The following is a 20,594-nucleotide window of genomic DNA, read 5'->3' as shown; positions in this document are numbered from 1 at the left end:
CCACGCTTGCGCCAGGCCCTGTCATGCCAGGAGGTTTCATGATCAACTGCCCGAGGCAGAGCAGCGAGGAGACCAGAACTCTTTTCAAGATGGATGGCGTCGTGCACATCGAATTGCTGAGGGCTCCTCGGGGCTGACTGTGCTGCTCCAGAGCCGCGGCTCTTGCACATCGTCCTGCTGAAACCAGGCAATGTCCAGCTTTTCACCGTTACCCCTAAGTCCGGAGTGCACCAGTCGAAGTGTTGTGGAGGTGGAAAATTAGACTCTGCCGTAACGGAAGTGGTAACCAACACGTTGCAGTAAGCACTGAATTGGCACAGCCGTCCGTGCGTACCTGCTCACGCCGACACGCGTACTGCAGCGCTGCAAATTGCAAGCTGTACGGAAGCGGCAACCTTGACTCTCCATTTTAGTGTCATTATCACCATTATTTCAAACCTGGCAGTAACTGGGGACACGCAATGGGGCAGGTTTCAATTCCGACACAGTCTACCCCCCCCACAGATGAAAGATCGTCCTATACTCATCCCAGGGAATACACTCTCAATACTCTCAGTTGGCACATATCCCTCATCCTCTGTTCCAATATATACTACTTTCAAACTATCACCCTGATATTAAAAATAACCCCAAACTATCTACGTCGCTCTCCTTCACTGCAGTGTCTGAGTTGAAAGAGTAGAAGCGCTTACAGAAAGTCACGGTTAGTGTTACCCTGGAAGGATCCAGGACGGCATACCAGAACCTGGTTTTGGCATCTGGGAACCAGTTTTCAGCCATATATATCACCGTTCCTGCGTGCACTCTGGTCCACACAAAATTAGCCCTGCGGAATGTAGATTTAAAATTGCTTTCCAGAAGTACTTATATGCAGGAGCTAAAATTTGCTCTTTCTACATTTCCTACCTGTTTAGGAGAGGAGGAACAAAGTCCTGGCCCTTTGTTATTTGGGTTCCTTCCCGGGAAGGTTTGCAAAGCCCACGTCTAGCGCTGCGGTTTGTTTGCAGCCTGAACAAAGACCTTTTAAGCAGCAGCTCCCGACAGGAGCTCGCCACCTGCCTGCCCCTTGCCTTGCAGTTTCTTTGGGGTCTCTTTTTCAATAATAGCTGGAACATGTGTGCAAACCGGTGTGATTTTTTTTTCCTCTATGCCTACAGCGCTGGCTGCAAACCAAACGCCAGCCCAGGCTGTGCAGCTGGAAGAGAAAAAAAAACAACAAAAAAACCCAACAACCTGTGGAATGTTTTCTTGCTCCTGAGAGCTCCAACACTTCCCAGCTTGGGGGAGAGCCTGCCACGGCTGGCACTCGCTGCGTCCAGCAGCCAACGGGGTTTCCTTTCCAGTGGGCTCCAGCTAGATTTTGGGCAAAGGATGGGGGCAAAGGGGATGCGTTTAACAACTGCCTGATCATATTTTTTAACTGATGCCATTTGGTTTGTTGCACAAGCACCACCCTTGCACGTCCTTGCAAATGGTGGCGTGTTGCACACCTGCCACGTCCTTGCAAATTGTCCCACGAGGGCGAGGGGGGCTGCCGTGCACCCGGGCGTGGAAGTTTGTCCTCACCAACAGGTTTTGAGCTGTGTTTTCACCTCTCTGACATCAACCTCACGGCCACAAAAGCAGGGCGGACGCGGTTTTCTTAGCCAGGACTCCAGAGCGGTTTGTGTAACCAGCTAACCCCAACCCCACTCGAAACGCTCCTGGAGACAAGCCCTGCCGTGCAGCACGCAGCAGCCCCGAGCACCTGCCTCGGTCCAAGCAGCTCATGCAAGAATAACACAGAATAACGGATACGTCTGAGGATATGGCACAGAAAAGGAACAGGGTACTTCGAGGCGTGCTGGCTCTCGGCTCTGCTTCCTGCTCAGGGCTGGCCGCCTGGGGAGAAGCAGGGTATTTATGTGCTGGCTTGGAGGGATTAATTTTCATGGTAAATAGGGACACCAGAGTTTTTCACTATTTATTGGTAGAGATTCAGTTTTGCAGGGGGCCGTGGTAAGCTTATGGCTCGTCCAGGCAGGAGGGCGGCTGGAGACGTGGTGTGGGCAGCGCGGAGCCCCTGTGCTCTGCGGAGGGACGCTGCCTGCGGCCGGCCAGGGAACACGGGTGGTTCCTGCAATATCAGCTAAAAACGGGAGCCCTGCGCAGCTCATCTCAGCTGTGCCCGAGGACGGCTCTCAGCACAGCCCTCTCGGGTCAGTGCTTCAACGCTGTCGTGCCATTCTCACCGTACGCACAACACCCCTGCGCTCCCCCTCCCGGACCCCTTTCCAACTTGGCTGGAGTGGTTTAAAATGCATTTTTTTCTCGGTGCGTGCCTGCCTTTCCATCGGACTCACTCCCCGGGGACAGGCGAGCCCATCCTATCGGCCTCAGAAACAGACGGTGGCTCATATCGCAGCTCGCAGCCTCCTCCCCAAACCCGCAGCCACAAAGGCGGTTGCTCAAGCGTAGCATTCCTGCTCCCTGCGTCCCGGGAACAGCTGTACCGAAAAGATGCCGAGAATCCCTGCGAGGCTCCAAGGAAAAGATATTAACCCAGGAGGGGAGCAGCAGCGATATAATAAAAAGTCATAATAAAAGAGAGAAGCCACTGAGTGGATTAGCAGCCCAAACGCTGCTTGGCTTTTGGTCTCCTTTCCTCCAGCTTTTCTGCGCCGCATGGTCATCTGCTCAAATTCCTCCACCCCAGAGACGCTCAGCTCCTGAATTTCAGACAGATCTCCTGGAGGTGTCCACGCTGCAAAGCCTGAGGGCATGGCTGAGAAACTTAACTGCACTTAACTCCATCCGAGCGCCCGGGAGGGCACGTAGGCACGCGTAGCAGGCGCTAGACCTGCATCACCCGAGCTCCCCAGAGCCCCTGCTCTGCTAAAGCAGGGCCACTCACTCCAGATCTGCCCTCGTGGAGAAAGAAAAGGCAGATTTGGAGCTCGATGTGTGTTTCTCAGGTATGGCAAAGGTAGCAGAATACATCCTGCTGTTTTAAAACCCGCTGTTACCTGCTACGCACCGGTTCTTCCCCACTTCATGCCAGTGCAGCGGATGGTTTTTCCCTGCTCGGCTGCTCCAGCAGCACTGACACAGGCTGGGTGCGGGGGCAGGATGCAGAGGTGCGCTGTCCCCATGGGGAGCAAGCAAACCTGCAGTCCTCACCCTCCGCACAGCCAGGTCCGACACCCAGCACAAGGTGTGCGAGGACGACATTCCCCTTCACTCCTTTAGAGACACCCGGGGCGATGCCGGGGGCACAGAGCATCTGCCTCCAGGAGCCGCCGGCTGTGTCAACAATTTCACTGTTGGGGAGAGTCAGGAGCGAAGGGGGCGGCTGCAGCAGCGGCAGCTGTTCCCTGCCCACAGCCCTCCCGGCCACGCAGGGCATTTAAATTTTAAAGCACGCTTGCCACGGCTGTTTTGTCCTCTATCCCAGTCCAGCTCGCAGAGACCCCGTCCCCGGGAGCTGCCAGCCCACGAGGCACCCATGGGTTCGCTGGTGGCCAAGCTCCTTCTGCCCACCATCAGCACCTTGGTCTTCCTCCCCACCATCAGCATCGCAGCCAAGCGGCGCTTCCACATGGAAGCCATGGTCTACTTCTTCACCATGTTCTTCGTGGCGGTAAGATGCCCCCGTACCCTCCCCTGCATGTTCCACACCCCCCGTGAACACCCCCCGCGTCAGGTCTCCGCTGGGCAGGGTGGCTGGATCTCACCCAACAGCAGCAAGCGTGACCCCCAGAATATCCATTTTCAGTTATTTCCCACCGTGTGCGGCGCTGAGCAGCTGACTCTTCAGTTTATGATGTCCTGAGGGGTGGCCTTACGTAGATTTAATGGTGTTTTATGGTTGTGATGCTAGGGAGAGGGTCTGGGTGCAAAGCAAATCGATAGATTCGCAGTGTTTTGGAGCTGGTTTTTCTCTTTGTTTTACAGCTGGTAAGTGGCCATGCTGAATTTGGGGTTTAAATTGTATCCAGAGTCTCTCGCTATGCTTCTGTCGTTTCAGCCAAAAGCACGTAGTCGAATTATTGATTTTGCAATTGCTAACTGGTGATGGGAGCAATGCTGGAGTCAGGGGAGTTCCTGCACTGGGAAAGGAAAGACTAAAACCTGCTGCTGAGCTATCAAGAAAAATAATTATTAACCCTCCACCCTGGCAAAGCAGTTTGAAAATGTGTGTTTCACCAGACTCAGAATCACCCTGCCTTGCCTTGCGTGGGAATAACGAGTGGAGAAAGTCAGTTGTCTGTACATACACAGAATAATTCATATTCCTGCTCCCGGCAGTCAGCTGCCCTGGGCTTTCTATCACTGCCAAGTGCCTCCACACACACACGGGTTGAGCACCTAAAGCAGCATTCCCACTGGAAAAAGTCTCATTTTAACCCAGTGGCAATGCTCTTCTAAAGAATAGGGAGGCAACAGCCCATCAACCCGACCGATGTTGCATTTACTTCTTCTCCCCACCCATCTCAAGGCGTCTCGTGAAGGCTGTCACATCCCTTGCACAGAGACAGAGAAACTGAGGCAGGGAGTAGATAAAGGACCTTCCTGGTGTGCAAAGCTCTTCCACAGCAGCAGGGCTCTGAACCAGGCCGGTCTCTCATTCCTAAGGATCCACCGTTTAAGCCTCCAATTAAAGCACAATGCAGGGGGAGAAAGTCTGCCAGTTCCATAAAAGCTACAGTACTCATTAATAAAAAAGTCCCAACCGAGCCCCCCCAGCTCCCCGGGGAAGCCAGACATCTACGATTTCATTTTGCACCGGTTTTGTGTCTGCTCCACCTCCCTGAGAAGTCAATAGGAAAATTGGCACGTGTTTCGACGGGAGGTGGAACAGGTCCTCGCTGAAGAGATTGAAGAGGCAAAATATCTGTGCGTGGGGAAGGGAAGGCAGCTGCCAGCATGGTCGGGGGTGTAGGAAGGGCAGCAGCTGCTGCCGTTGCCTTTCTTGTAGCATCCCACTCCTCCTCCCCCAGGAGACCTCACCAGAGCAGTGAAAGCATATGTCCATCGCAGACAAGTGCTGCGACGCTGGCCAGAAACACGCTCTTCGTCTTCCACCCTTTCTTCCCTCCGTCTCCGGACTCCCCAAACCCAACCTCAAACAGAGAAAAGAATTACGGCCCGTGGTGCAATCTTTTCTAGAAACTGCAGTGAGCCAAAGGACTTGCAGCAATTCCCATTATAAATAATATCAGCATCCCTGCTGGGCCATGACAGCGAGGATTGTTCCAAGGGCGTCCTGCCAAGCGGTTGAAGGGACTTCTTCAGCAAGAGTGAAGCACGCTGGTGCTACCACTAGAAAACTCGCAGGGCTGAGCGCTCAGAGGAAAAGGCGAGCGCCAGGCAAACACTGGGAGCGTTCCTCTGATTGCACTGGAAATTTTCTCTTGGCTTGGTTTGCATTTATGTTGCATGACAATAGTTTTTTGCAAATAACCTAATCAATGAGCTAACGGGCAGGAACCAGCGGCTTTTAAGAGAATGCACTAATGAGTGAATTCCCCAGTATTCAGACTCTGGCCATATAAACCCTATTTAGCCTGGACGGTGACCTGGCATCTCTACACATTTCATCAGGACACTCATTTTGAATTGTTTTAAAAGAGTCTTTCGCAATTAGAACCATAAGCCCAGAGTCCTCCTTCTGCTGGAGAGGACGTCCCCGCACCGCCCGCGGCTCGGCTCGAAGCAGCTTGGTCATCAGATTGCAAATTCTGGCACAGACCGAGAGGCAAACTAAAGCTCATGCACAAATATTTTGTACTAAGAGAGAAGAATGCTGATTCTCAGGCAATTTGCAGTTGGGAGCGGTGACATTATATCTCAAATATATTCATTACTGCGTATCAGTGACCCTGGTGTATTTGACACTGTTCTGTTCCTGGCTGGCCATCCTTTCAACAGCCACGCAAAAACTGTTTCCAACCAGTTGATAAGAGCCTTTACCTTACTGATCTGTGGGTAAGGAACTAGTTTTCTAATGCTTTTTTTTCTTTTTTTTTTTAAAAAATAGATTTACCACGCATGCGATGGCCCCGGCTTATCAGTGCTGTGCTTCATGCGCTACGATATCCTGGAGTACTTCAGCATCTATGGAACAGCTCTGTCCATCTGGGTGTCCCTGATGGGTAAGAACTGGTCTCTGTGGTTCCCACCAAGCACCAACGTTTGGAGGTCAGGCAGGATCTGTTGGCATGGCTGGGGGGATGGTTAGTGGGTACAGTTCCCAGAAATGCTGTTGCCTTTGAGCTCCATCAACAAGACTTAGCTCTGAGACTGTCTTTTATGGAAGTCAGCTTGCGCTATGGTTTAATCCATTTTTTATCTCGTTCATGCCTCGGAAAGCCATTGCTCTCGGTGGGGTCCAGACACATATGAAAACTGTCCTGAGTGGTGGCTGGGGAAGTTTTGCTCTTGGAGATAAACAGAGCTCTGGCGCCGGGTGTTTGTGTTGGTCGGGTGTTCCTCTGCCTTCACCAGCCCTAATGCGTGTCCTTACAACAGCAGAATTATTTATTCCAAATTGGCAAGTAACACATGCAGCCTTGTGCTTTGGTTCAAGGCAGGCGAGTACTATGAGATGACTTAGTTTGAAACCTCATATATCAGGGAATCTCCCATTTCTCTTTATTTTCCCCATACTGAGCCCATCAGCTTGACCTGTCCTGACTTGGGGGCACTAAGAAATGCAGAATCCACCACTTCCCTTGGCAGCATGCAAATCAAAGTGGTCGAGTCAAACCAAATATATCTTCCTCGTTTATCAAAAGCCTAGTCTGGGCTGACGGGGAATATTAGATCTGCTTAGAATAAGCAGAAATATATTTTGCTTCCCTTTTGGTAAAAATCCCGACCTTTGCCCTATTACTCAATTTTCCTTTTCCTACATTCCTTTCACTTTCTTTTTTTCTCATTTTGTTCCTCATTTGCCACTGAAACAAGGTATAATGAAGGTATAATAGAAATGAAAAAAAAAATGGAAAAAAAAAAAGGCAGAACTAAAGAAGGGTGAAAACTTCAAAGCTATGATTTTCCCATTTTGTCAACATGTTTTGTGGAAGGATGTGAGTATTTCTGACAGGAGAAGAGAGTAGGGTAAGGAGAGAGATGAGGGGACAGTTTTGGACCACACTTTCTTCAGCCTGACGTGGTCCTCGAAACGGTTTTGTCAAATGCAAGCAGGGTGTTTTTGGAAACCAGGGACAGATTTGCTTTCCAACAGTCCCAACTGCTCAACAGATTGGGACCGTCTCTAGCAGCTGCACACCCCGTCCCCGCTCCAGCCAGGCAGGGTGCCCAGCCCTCCCGACGCTGAGCTGGGGTCACCACACCCATGTACAGCCCCAAAACACCCACAGGACTTTCGCCTCTGCCCCTCGGGGCTCCAGGGATGGTGCAGGACCTCTGGCCGGGCTGGGGGGCTCCTGCAGCCCCTGACCCTGCAGTAGCCGTGGGGCAGCACCCCTCCGCCGGGTGCGGGTCCATCCCTCCTCCCTTCACCGCCGAGCAGCGCAGACAGCAGGATCCCCCTTCCAGGGCACGCGACAGGATAAATCTTCCATGCAGGGAAAAATGCGCGGGGGAAATATTAACCTTAGAACTGGCTCTGTTCCCCCAGGGCGCGAGTCCCAGGGTGGGCTCCCACACTGTCCGTGGCTTCAGCGCTCTCTCTGCTCGGCTAGAAAACGCAAATCGTCTCCAAAGGGCATTTTCAGTAGATAACAGCAGTGTCAGGGTAGGTCAGAGCCGATCCAGACACTTTGGCTCCTTGCAGCAAAATTCAACTTGATTGCTTCATTACTGCATTCAAAAACCTTGCAAAAAAATACAAATCCCTGACTACGATGTTTAAAATATTGACCCAGAGGGAAACAACAGAGATTAAAATGTGGACATTATCCCTTAGCCAAACTCCCTATAAAACCACGATCCAAGGACATGGAAGGTGTGGTGACTGAAGCCCAGGGAAGCCTCTCGCTGTGGCTTGTAAAGCCCAAGCGCACATGTGCGGACACAGACCCTCGGGCACGCTTCCCGGAATGCAAATCCAGGACAGCCATAACACAGCTGTGCGAGCTGGAAAAGCATGGAGCCCACTGGGATCCATAACTTTTATCAGTTATTACCCCATTCTGTGCTAAACAAAAGCCTCTAATAATTTACTCGCACTGGCAACTTCCAGCTTGCAAACCTCAGGCAGGTGCCGGCACGGCCAGGCAGCCCGGTCCCCATCGCCGGGTGAGCGCGGTCCTGCTGGAGCGGGGTGATGGAAGCTGTACCGGGGTGAGCCGGCAGGTTTGGGAGGGCTGGAGAGCTAGAACGGACCCGAGAGCCGATTGCAGGCTCACCGGGTGCAAGTGTCTGCAATCGCCTCCAACTTCTGGGTCAAGGCAGGAAAGAGAAATACAGGTGGGAAATCTCCTTTACTTTCCACACACAACACTAAACATAAGACCTCTAAAACCAGCTCCTAGACCTACCACTCAGATACCCCCGGGATGGTTCACACTTTGCCCGTGTGCCTCAGTTTCCCCAGCTGTGAGGCGTAAGAAAGGCAAACCAGACCTGGATGCAATGCTGAGGTCCCCAGGGCAGGCAGGAGGGACCCCAGTAAGGCTTTAGGGGAGCAGCCAGGGAAGGGGGTGGGTGAGCTGATGGTCCCTGTGCTTGGTGCCACGCAGCCCTGGCAGAGTTTGATGAGCCGAAGAGATCGACCTTCGTCATGTTCGGCGTACTCACCATCGCCGTGAGGATCTACCACGACCGCTGGGGCTACGGCGTCTACTCAGGACCCATTGGGACAGCCGTCCTGGTGATAACCGTGAAATGGGTACGTAGGGAAGGGCACCGTGCCGGGGTTTTGCAGGATGCTCCTGGCAGGGAAGGGGCTGAGCCCTGCCTGGAGGGGTCCGACCTGAGCCAGTGGTTTCCTCCCCGAGGTCCAGCTCTCGCAGCACAGGCCACCGCAGTGATTGAGCAGCACTTCTCCTTCAACCTGGGCAGCAAGCAGGCAGACAGCGAGCAGCCTTTCTGATAAATGCCAGATTCAATCGGCCTGAGCAATCTACCATATCTCCCGTCCCTGCGTTTCTAATCAGGAGGAGCGCATTTATGGAGTTTTTACAGCTACTCAGATGCAGAGGGGTCTGGTAAACTGCCCCAGAGCCGGTGGAAGATGTGCATAAAATGCGGTGATAAAGTGGGAAGGAATCTGCCTGTAGTCTGCCTGACTCTGGCTGGGACAGTCGGGCACTGCGCTGCAGCCTGTGCCCCGCTCACAGCAGATGCTGTGGACCCAGGCAGGAGTGTGGTGGTGGAGCCACCGGCAGGAGCAGGAAAGGAGAAAGATTCAGTGATGGGATAAAAATTGCAGGAAGATGCCACCAAGCATCATGGAAATACAGTGATGCAAGTCCCAGCTATATACTGTCACGAAGCCCCGTCTAATTGCCCGGCCAGCAGCTAAAAGCAAGTGGCCACGATGGGGAGAGGATGGGCAAAGAGGGGACCAAGGCACAGGACCACCCTGCTGCGCTGGGATCTGCTCTCCCAGAGACTGGGTTTGTGAGGGCACATGCTCCTGCAGCTGAGTTTGGGGCTGAATATTAAGAAAACAGCATTATGATCAGGAACGAAGCAGAAGGACGCGTTGCAGCACGCAGGCAGAGGTGCTTCCCACGTGCAGGCAGATCCCGCGGCCTGGGGGAGCCGGTCTGCGGGCTCGGCGTGGTTTTATTTCAGCTTTCATGGGAGCTTTCGGGTGTGGAGCAGCTAGCTAAATCCAGGTGATTACACTCGGTGTGCTTTCTCTTTCCTTCCAGCTACAAAAGATGAAAGAGAAGAAAGGGCTCTATCCAGACAAAAGCGTCTACACCCAACAGATTGGTCCTGGCTTCTGTTTCGGGGCGTTAGCACTGATGCTGAGGTTCTTCTTTGAGGTACCTGTTTGCACGCTCAATCGCCCTGACTTTACAAGGTGTAAAGGACATTACCAAGACAGACCTCCCCCTTCACACCGCTGGGCTGCATCCAGCCTTGGACAGAATCCAGCTCAGGTGTGGGTCTCAGGGGTTGGCGTGCCGGGGTCTGGCGGCAGGGATGAGGGTCCTTCCCCACCTGTCCCCATCCCCTGGCCCGTTAACTGCGGTGTGGGCAGGGACAGACGTGACAGCGAGTGACACGCAGGGTGATGGTTGCTCTCTTTTCCCCCCATTGAGTTGCAAGGACATGGACCGCGCTTTCTTCAGCCACGCGTGGTCCTCAAAATGGTTTTGTCAAATGCGAGCGGGGTTTTTTTGGAAACCGGGCACGGGTGACTTAAGGACACCTCGCGGAGCCGCGGCAGGGACTGGATGCGACCCAGGCATGGCCGGATCCAAAACTGGTTCACGCCAAAGAAAAGACTCTCAGTTGACTCCCAGGGGCACTCAATCTCATGTTTATAACCTTTTGCTCTCGCCGCTGGCCAGTCTGTCCGTCCTGCGCAAAAGGGTCCGTCTGTCCCGCGCGGGGAAGGCGCTAACCCCCCGACACAGCTGCCGGTCGTGCCTGCGCTCAGCCCCGCCGTAACGGCTGCTCTGTGCATTGGGAGCTGCTAGATACAACCTCACAGTCATCCCCAAGGATTATTTTTCAAAGCATTTAGTAATTGCAAATTCTAGCAGAACATAAAAATGTCACTTAGCAGAAACCGCCTCCCCCCGCGCCCCGGCCTCGCCGCCGCGTCCTTTGCGGGGTAATGAAACACTTCATTCAAGAATTGGGAAATGTGCAAATTGGAATGTGTTAAATCCACTTTGCTTTTTTTTTTTTAAGGCTGGAAATCCTTTCTTCTCTGACAGCAAAAAGAGGCAGAAGGCTCAGGAATATTTTTTTTTATTCCTTTCCTTTTGGCTACTTGCAGAAACCCAGTGTTTTGCACCTAACCCAGAGCCCCCCGGCACCGCTGCGCCCGCGGCCCCGGCAGGTCTCGCTAACGCTCTCCCCGCTTGCAGGAGTGGGATTACACCTACGTGCACAGCTTCTACCACTGCGCCTTGGCCATGGCCTTCGTGCTGCTGCTGCCCAAGGAGAACAAGAAGGCCGGGAGCGCCGGGACCCCCGCCAGGCTCGACTGCTCCACGCTCTGCTGCTGCGTCTGAGCCGCCCGGGCGAGCAGGGCACTCGCTTTTCTGCTCCTGGGGTGATGGAGGGGTGCAGCCAAAAGCAAAATGCCTGCCCGCTGCATTTTCCTCTGGGACACCGGCATCTTTTCCCACCGGTGATGTGCATGCCCTGGGATTTTCTTCCCTGGAAAGTCTTTACCCTTCCACCATCAGCCCTAGCAGAGGTTGCGCTCCCAGTTTGCTGCATACCCGTACTTCTCCCTGGAGAAGCGATTGTCTGGGCTGTGATCCTGTCCCCTGTCCCAGGAGACCCTGGCACTCTCGGGCATTGTCACCACCCGGGCTGGCCCTTGCACTGGCCCTGGAGGACCCGAGTTGTCCCCTCTGTGCAGGTTTACCCAGCCTGAGCACATGGAGCTTCGTTTGTCACGCCCAATTAACAGAATCTGTATTTTTGTGAGATATTTACTATTTTATTTATGCATTCTCCTGATGTAAATAATATATACTAACAAAGACTTGGCAAGTGTGCAATGCCAGCATTTCTTAAGCGGCGCAAGAAACTTTCCAGCTCAGCTCTGCTCAGTCGAGGGCAGCTGCCAGCCCCAAAGCAGAGCTGCAGGCACGGCCACCCCCTCCCATGCCCGCAGCCCCCCACGGCCTGGGGGGAGCAGCAACATTGGGCACTTTGTCCTTGCAGACCTGCCCGGGCGGCGCAGGCAGCAGGTGCGCTCGCGGAGAGCCTCATTAGTATGGAAAGTAGATGGAAAATTAGAGGCAGAGAAAAGAAGCTCCTGGAGGGAGAGGGAGGGCTGTAAGCCTATAACATCTCCTCTAACAGACTATTTACTATAGCAGAAGTGTATGATTTATTTAGACTGTCTGGGAAAAACGCCAGGACTATATGTCATGGACAATTAGAGCAGTATTGATATACAGTGATGTCCACAGAAAGCCCACATTAAGCCTGGGTTCCTCTGGAAGAGAAATCCACCCCGGTCATTCATCAGAGCAACTTCCTGCGACGGGGCAACAACCAAAACTCAATGAGCTTCCAACAAAAATATAAATGAATTATGAGCCCCCGAGCATCCAAGAGTCACTGGCAAGCAGTGGCACAGCCAATGCAGCTGCATGCAGAGGCAGCGCTAGCAAAGAGTTTTCAAAGGGTTCACCAGCACCTAAACCAACACCGCACACCACGTCTTTTTCGGCATCCAGCCCCAGGATGTTCTGGAAGATGCTCTGAGCGTTTGCGTGCAACACTTTCCCCATTGCTTGCATGCTACTGGAGTAGTTTGCCACGTGAGGACTGCTCAGGGCACCCCCAAAAAGACAGTCCCCAAAGACTCCTAATTCAGAGCTGAGTGCAAGAAGCACCTCAGCACTGTGTGCAAGAGCTGGCTCCGAGCAGCGCAAGCCGCTTCCCGAGGGGTCACCCCCGTGGGTGGGTGTCCCACGGTCAGGGCCACGCTGGCTCTCGCCGAGCCACGCTGAGCCTGTCTCTGGGTGTGCATCATCCCACGTGCAAATACTGGAGGCTGACCCTGCCCAGAGCCTGAGCAGCGATGCCAGCCGCCTCCAGCCCTCCGCACACACTTTGTCGCTTGTTGCAGCAGCTGATCGGAGGCGCCCCGAATCCCTCCCCGCTCCCCCCCGGCTCATTTTGTGACTCTTGGGCCCCTCCTGGGCTGCGGTGACATGCCCAGCTCTGCAGCAAGCCCCGGCGGTTCACGGGCAGCGTGGGCATGGGGGAGCCTTGTGCGAGCAAAATGCCGGGAAGGAAAGGCACTGGGGAACACAACGCCTTGCCGTGGCTGAGCAGGAGGGAAACAAGGCTGGCAAAGCCCATGCAAACACAGAGGACATGTTAGCTAAAGCCCGGCTGAGTAAATGAAAGCTCCTGCTCCCACCTGCCATGTATTCAGGTGTTACACCAAAAATAAAACCAACGAAAAATGTATTGCATACAATAAAATCCCAGGCAAAGTTTCCTTCTTCCCTTCTCCCTGCTGATGCCCCAGGGCTGCTCCGACTGCGTAAACCATCCATCCCTTTGCACCTAGGGTGGGACCAGCACGCACCTGCGGGGCCAAAACGCAGCCGGGCATGTCCGCAGGGTCCCTGCCGCAGCATCAGCCCCGCGCCGGTGGCAGCACCCGCTGCGGCAGGACCGGGCACCCCAACACCCGGGAGGAGGATGCACGGGCTGAATTTGCTATGCCTGGGCAGGAGATCCCCTGCAATACAAATGCAGGGAAATATTATAAACATTTACAGCAACGTAGACAAAACAGTCTCTTGTAACCTTTTAGCGCTGCCGAGAGCTTTGCCTGTAAGAGCTCTTGAGCCTCTGCCAAAAATTCTTGCTGTTTTCATAAGAGTAGGTGTTTTCGTCTAAGGTGCAGTCTGAGTGCTGTGACCTTTGTCATGTCTGCTACTGAAATTTCCTGCTTCTCTGTTATTCTCTTCTTTGGTAAGACGATATGAAACCCAAAACTTTTATTGCCCCTTTTAAAGCGTCTTTATAGCTCCCCGTCTACTTCATATACTGTCTTATTCTCGAACGCTGGGATATTACTTATGGGATCCGGGCTTGATGCTGCAAAAGGCATTTGGGTTTCACAAAGCCCAACCCGCCTGGGCTTTTTTTAAGATCAGCCAGGGGGGGAAGAAAAAAAGAAAGAAAAAAGGAAAAAAGGAATGAGACGGGAGGGACCGCGCTTTCCGCTCTGGAGACATCTGCTACCAGCGCAGTGGCAGAGAGCAGCGACAAGGGCGGGCAGGACCCTGCCAGCCTCCCTTCTGCTCCGCGACGCCTCCCCAGGCACAAAACCCCATTTCCTTTGTGTCTGGGCCGCAGCAGCAGCGTGGGGTGCCCGCCGGCCCCGCAGGAATGGCATCGCACGGCCTCTCTTCCCGTGCCTCCATCCCCTCCCAGCTCTGCCCCGGAGCCAGCGGCTCAGATGTGGTCGCATCCTGCGGCTGGTGCCGAATCCGGTGCTGGCACTGCGGGAGGCCAGCCGTGCTTGGTGGGCTCCCGCGCACCCCGTTTCCCCGCTCGGTTTTGGCGTCAGGACAGGCCACATGAAGGGTGCGTGTCCCCAGGCGAGGGCTGATGCAAAGCCACGACAGCCGAGCACCGGTGCCGAGGCTTCGTGCTCCCGTCCCAGCCCTCGGGCTGCAGGGCAGCGCCTCCGCCGCACACGGGGGCCGCAGCGGCAGGGATCCCCCAGGATCTCGCTCACCTCTGCACGCTCCCCAGCATCCCCACCGGATCCCAGCCAGGGACCCGGCGTGCTGGGGGGGAGAGGGCTGGTGCCGGGCTGCAGCCCCCCAGGGATCTCGCCCGAGGAGCAGGGGCCGGCGGGCAGCGACGGGGTTTCAGGGCAGCGTGGTTGAACCGTCCCCTCCAGGAAAAGCACATTGCCCCAGGCTCGCCTACGGCTGGGCCGCGACAAGAGGGGAATTAGGACCTACTCCTGCTCGAGGGGAGGCTTCCAGAGATGTCTAGTCGGGCTCGGTGCCAGCTAATCTTCCAGGCAAACTTTATCCAGATCCCTTTGGCTGCAGAAAGTGAAAAACTAGCCAGAGCAAAACATAAAAGCCTGGTTTCTGCTGCCAGCTGTATGGGGCACTCCAGAAAATGCCTTATCACCATGTGATTTTGAAAGACCACTTCAGGTTTTTTTCCACACGCTGCTCTTCCCTCCTCACCCTCGCACGGCCGTTCTCCCATGCACGTTCAGGTTGTGAGCCAGCCCGGCCAGCCCTGCCAGGCTAACTCACAGACCGTGGGGCCAGGGTTTTCCTTCTAACCAATTTTATGCCCTTCGGGCCACAGCGATGCCATCCCGCTTCAGAAAGTGCTGTTGCTCCATCCCGAGGCACAGGCAGCTCATCGGGAGCAGTGATGGACAACCCAAGGAGATGCATCCACCAGGACTTCCGGAGAAGTCCTGCCTCCTCCCGAGGAGGGTCAAAGAAATCTGGTTCTCCTGGAAACTCAAGAGGAGTGATTTCTGGGAGCTCTGTGGGGACCCCCAGGGAGAGGTCTTGCCCTGGGGTTCTCCATCGCCCTCTGGTTCTGATGAGCAGGAGAGGTACCAGGGATACACCGGGTCTGCAGGGGCAGCGGGGAGTCACGGCCAGTGTCCTACACAGACCCAGGGCTCCACAGCCCCGGGACACGGTACAGATGCACTATGAGAAACCAGCCCCGTCCATCAGCCTGGAAAAAAGGAGAGATGGAGCAACTGAAGCACCTCTCTGTGACCACTCAGCATCTCTCAGTAAAGAGGTACCTCCTGCGTGGGTGCAAAGCAGCTGAATCCAGCACCAACAAGAGAAAAAACCCCTTGATGCACAAGGGGTTTGCTTAAAACAACACCATGCAATGTCCCAGCAGGTTTTTCTTCTCCTCCACTTTCCTCTCAGCCTTTCAGCAAGATTTCTGACCGAATTTTCCAGCCCAGTTGGCACGGGCAGGGCAGCTCCATCCTGGTGCTGCTCAGCAGCAAAGGGGTATTTTCGGGGCACGGAGGAGCTCGGCTGCAGCACTGCAGACAGGCTGAGCTGCTCGGCTCCCGGGGGGGTCGGGCAGGGAGCCCCTCGCACACTCACAGGTGTCCGCTCCCCCCCAGCAGCACCAGAGACGGACGCGGATGGTGGGCCCGACCCAAGCGACCAAACCCCAGCGCCAAGTCTCCGACCCGGGGAAGGGCAGATGCAAAGCAGCCGGGCTCGCTCGGCTCTTGCGGGGATGCTTTCACAGCTGCAAAAACCCGCTCCAGGTCGGGGTTCGGTGTCTCCAGACTCCCTGCTCCTCTGGCGGAGCGGTCCCAGGGAGCGGCAGTCCAAGGTTTTTGGTTTAGGCCAATCTCCCAGAAATTCTGTCATCATGCAGTGCATCACGCACACTCCCAGATCCGCATTACACAGAGGATGGCCCCGGTCCAGCGCCTCTTAAAGTCAGTGGAAAAACCCTCCCTCACTACGATGGGAGCTGGCTCGGGCTGTATATGATCTGACAGATACCATGGAGCGAGAGAAGTTGTTTTAATCTGGGAATACCTTGTGGCCCCAAGACTTCTTCTGGAGATGGACAGGGCAGCGTGTCTGCGGAGCGGGTGCTGCTAAGAAAAGTTCCCAACCTTGCAACAGCCTTTCAATGAGCATTTAACGAACCGCCGTTATCTGATCCATGTGCTCTGAATGCAAAGGAACCGCTCAGGTTTCCAACTGCACACATCATCTGATGCTCATAAAACGAGCTGATGTGTCTGGAAGCCCCAGACCCAAAGAAACATTATTTCAATGGAGAAAAAAAAGTCAATGATGCTTTAAAAAACACCCGCGTGGACAGTGAGGGACGGTGGCTCTCCCCTGCTTACCTGTGGGTTTTCCAGGAAAGCAAATGTTCACTGATAAAACTCACGATCTCCTTATAAAGGCAGGATCTGTTTTGCCTGTAAAAGGGAAGGTTTGGGGGAAGTTTTACATGCGTCTCTCCTCTCTTTCTGTGTCTTTATTTGCATTTTCATTTTCGCAGTAGTTGAGCTAATCTGAATGAAGCAGGAGCGAGGGTCCAGGTTATAACCAAAGTATCGGGTAGCACCTTCACATCTGGAAGGGATTTTGACACAAGTTCTCCCAGACTGTTACAGACAGTTTAAAAGCAAAATCTGATAAATAGCAAATGTTTAACAAGTCAATAGGAAGCTGCATTTGCAAGAACATGTGGCTCTAACCGGTCTAGCACCGCCGCATTGCCAAGGCCCTTCAAACGCATACGCATGCATACCTGCAGTACGCAACGAGGGTTTGCCGTGGACCTGGTCTCAGTTACAGAGGGAAAGATTGAAGACAGATGTGTCTTTGTACGTCCAGACATGTCCAACAGCCCTCTTCAAAGCCCGAGCAGGTCCTGAGCCTCCCTGCTTTGGTAGTAAGGGGCTTGCTTCTCCTTCCCAGCCTAAACCAAGTCCCCTTCATTTTCTGTATGCCCCCAGCCTCGTGTTTAAGGTGGGAAGAGGATAAAGGGAGCGGAATCGCTCAGGGAAGTGCTGCAGAGCTCGTCCCCACAAGCCTGCCGGCACGCTGGGCACGCTTTCCCCGGCACAGGAGCTTTGGGGGCTGCGCTGGCCGGTGAGGACCCGCTCAGGTCGCCGCATGGAGGGTCAGAAGCACGCGAGGTCTCATCCCAATTTTGCACAGATTTGGGTTCATCAGAGCCCCAACCCACAAGCCAGAGGCATTTGCATCTTTGAAAACCCTTTGCCATCCCTTGAGAGCCGCAGGCTCCTCGGGGCAGAGGCCACCGGCCACCCGGGCAATGCCCTCCCGAGGAAAAGTGCCGCTGCCAACAAAACATCCCAGCACAAAAGCTCTTGCAGTGTTGCAACCCTGCCTGGTTTTGGGAGGCTTCATACCAATAAACAAATGACTACCCAAAATGTGGAAAGAGGCATTAAAATAGAGAGAATTATGCAAGGAGGGGGGAGTGGAGGAGGAGACAGAGGAATAAGAAGTGACCAGGAAAACCACCAGAAACCCTCCAGGATGCCTGCCTATATTTAAAGATAATATGTCCAGCTGTCTTGCCAAGTCCGACTCATTTGGAGCTGGGCTGGTGTTTTGGATTAATTTTAAGGCAGTTCCTAAAGCATCTCACTTGCTCAAGGAAGAATTTTTGCCTCCTTGGCCAAGGTGACCTTTTAAAAAAATCTCACTCACTATTTTTCAACCTCTCACTCATTTAAAATTGTCATTGCCCAGGAGCTGTGGGGCACTTGGTGCAGACAATTCATTTTCTGGCGCTCACCAGCCCCATGGCCATGGAGCATCCTGGAGCAGGACTAGGGCTGGGTGCGAGGATGCAGGGCCGAGGGGTGGGATATTTCCCTGCAAGTCAGGACCCTTCCCCTCTCCTGTGAGCATCACCCAACCAAGCGCTGAGAGCAGAAATCACTCCTTCTGGATGCGTGAGCCTCTGCAGGCACCCCACCATGGGCCGGTTGAAAGTTTTCCATGGAAACTACTCTTCCACGGAAAGTCAGATTATATTTTTTTTTTAACTAAAATATTGTGTGGACACATGCATGCGCTCTCCAGACTGATGCCTTTGTTTGAGGAAGGGAAAAGTAAATTGCAAATATTGCCCTAGACTGTGACTGCTCCATTGCACATGGGTTTTCTGCTCAGCTCTTTGCTCAGAGCTGCCCCAGAAGGAGCCACCTCAAGATGTGCCCCAGTTGCTCAGTCTCCATGGGGAGGATGTATTCAAGAGGTGTCACCCCCAGCTCCCAGCCACAACAGGGAGAGAGTTTTCGAGCAGAAACATGAGAGCAGTCTCTCCCAGAAACACCACCCAGCCTACCTTCTCGCCCAGGCATCTGCAGCATCCTAATCGCCCTGGAATCCAAAGCACGTCCACGGCAGGGCCGTCAGATGCTTCCCATTTAGCTTAAACGTTTGCAAAATGCTCAGCCACTGACTCACCACAGGGCTCGGGTCGAGCTGGCGTGCTGGCGGTGCTCGGCTGCCCTTGCCGCACCACGGCAGAATCGTGTCCACCGCCCCAGTGGAGTGTTTGGCAAAAAAAAGAGATTTTTTGAAGCCGAGCATCCCTTGGTACTTTGCACCTCTCCCAGCACACCCGAAGTGCTACGGGCAAGCAGGAGGTGGGATATGGAAGTTGCTGGGTTTTGCTGATGATCCCAGATGCCACACTGCAGTTTTAGGGGAGCGATCGGAGCAATGGAGGAGAAAACTCCGTCTGAGAGGGAGTGGGAAGGGGCGGCCGCAGGGGCAGCGCTGGCAGCAAAGCATGGGGCTGCAGAAGGTGCAGAGCCGCTCGGGATGCAAGGGGCTCCGCCGCTGCTTGGGCTTTTGGGAGCATCACAGGTAGGGCCAGACACTTTCTTTCCCTCACACCTCGTGCCTTAAACATCCAGTGGCAATACCGAGCGATAGCAGTGATCAGAAATTAGTCCTTTGGCTGGAAAAAAATAAATCACAGGATCTCGCTGCTCCCGAGGCCCAAAGGTGCCAGATGCAATATGACGACATCCTTCCCGCAGCAGCTTTGGTACATCAGCATCCAGCCCCAGGGGAACCAAGACATGCAGAGGCAGCCATGAAAATGAGACAGACATTTGGGGTTTCAGTTAAGCAAATTTCCTTCAACCAGGAAGAAAAGTTAAGCTTCGGTTTGGCTGGGTTTGGGAGATGAAGTTTTTGGGCAGCTCTATGGTTTTATTTAAACCAGCTCAACCAGCCATCACATAACCTCGTCCCACGAGGGGAACGCAGAAACTCAAGGTGCCGTTTGTGCAATAGATGCTGCTCTCTACACAAGCAGGTCTGGGATAGTGCTCAGAGTTTTGCTCCATCTCTGTCCAGGCTAAAGGAAAGACCACACACAAAACTGTTTCAGGATGCCAGCAGCTGTGCACAAAGCATTTGGTTTACATTAATTATGTCTGGACAAAAAAAAAAAAAAAAAAGAAAAAAGGAGGGAGAGAGAGAGCAAGCGGAGAAGACAGGAGGGATGGAGGGAGGCTTCTGCATCGTCCTGATGAGATCCCAAATGCAGATTGCGGCGCATGCCGTGTGTCTTAACACCTCCTGCCCTGAACGGCTTCTGCCACCCAGAGCAGCGTGCTCCTGCCCTGCGCGGCGCCTGTAAACGCCTCGCTGAATGAGAAGGACAAACGCAGCCCGTAACTCTCTCAAAGACCCCAGTGGGACTCTTTCCTCCCAGCTTTGCTCCCCACTCTGCTTCCCTCTTTCTCCTTTCCTGAGCAGAAATAGTCCCAAGAAAGATTGGGGAAGGTAAAGCAAATGCTGCTGCTGGCGGGGGGAGAGATGCTGGCAGTTACCGGGAAGGGAAGCAGCGAACAAGGGGGGCGAGTAAATAAAACGGGGAGGAGGCAGGCGGTAAGTGGAGGCATTAAAAACAGAAAAATCCCCTTTGTCTCCCAGCAGCACAGAAACCCCAGGAGTGGGTGAGCGAAGCCCTTTGCCGTCTCCTCTCCAGAGAGTGCCGGGAGCAGCGGGGACTCTTCCCGGGTCAGGGACTGCCACCCCCAGGGATGGACACCCTATACCGGCACAGACCTGCGGCCCCCCATCCCCTCCCCAAGGGCCTGGCAAGGTGCGGGCTCAGCCTGCCTTGCCTTGGGCTTGAGCAGCCAGCGAAGAGACCAGATTGATCGGATCTCCACAAAGCAAAGCCCCACCACAGCGGGTCCTTGGTGCCGCTTATCATGGCGGGGGGTAAGCGTGGTTCCCACCTTGGACCATGCGCTGGGTGCACCAGCATCACCCCGCCAGCCCAGCTCCGGGCTCAGCAGCGTGCACAGGGTGGGACATCCAGCCCCGAGCCCCCGACGGCAAACACGTGCCTGCAGGGACTACGAGAAGCTGCCTGTGACCTCCAGCAGCTGCACCCCTGCTACGTCCTGCACGTCTCCTGCACGC

At 54.2% G+C, this 20,594-nt stretch overlaps 1 protein-coding gene and 1 long non-coding RNA gene across 2 annotated transcripts; one reads left to right on the top strand and one right to left on the bottom strand.

The window, feature by feature from the left end:
* Window positions 1–2,420: 2,420 nt before the first annotated feature.
* Window positions 2,421–11,624, top strand: MYMK (myomaker, myoblast fusion factor). Its single transcript, XM_010311631.2, has 6 exons — window positions 2,421–2,954; window positions 3,434–3,619; window positions 6,020–6,134; window positions 8,688–8,836; window positions 9,828–9,944; window positions 11,001–11,624. Exons 1-6 carry the CDS (start codon window positions 2,940–2,942, stop codon window positions 11,145–11,147), a joined length of 729 nt encoding a protein of 242 aa, XP_010309933.2. The 5' UTR covers window positions 2,421–2,939; the 3' UTR covers window positions 11,148–11,624.
* LOC142604619 (uncharacterized) lies at window positions 11,610–17,166 on the bottom strand. The gene is made up of 3 exons (XR_012838473.1): window positions 16,915–17,166; window positions 16,505–16,579; window positions 11,610–13,351 (listed from the first exon to the last, which is right to left on the bottom strand). It is a non-coding gene; the product is annotated as an uncharacterized LOC142604619 (long non-coding RNA).
* Between the last annotated feature and the right edge of the window lie 3,428 nt (window positions 17,167–20,594).

This window comes from Balearica regulorum, chromosome 20 (assembly GCF_011004875.1).
Source record: "Balearica regulorum gibbericeps isolate bBalReg1 chromosome 20, bBalReg1.pri, whole genome shotgun sequence".
Taxonomy (NCBI): domain Eukaryota; kingdom Metazoa; phylum Chordata; class Aves; order Gruiformes; family Gruidae; genus Balearica; species Balearica regulorum.
Note: the sequence above shows the minus strand (reverse complement) of the source record. Positions and strands in the feature narration are given on the sequence as shown.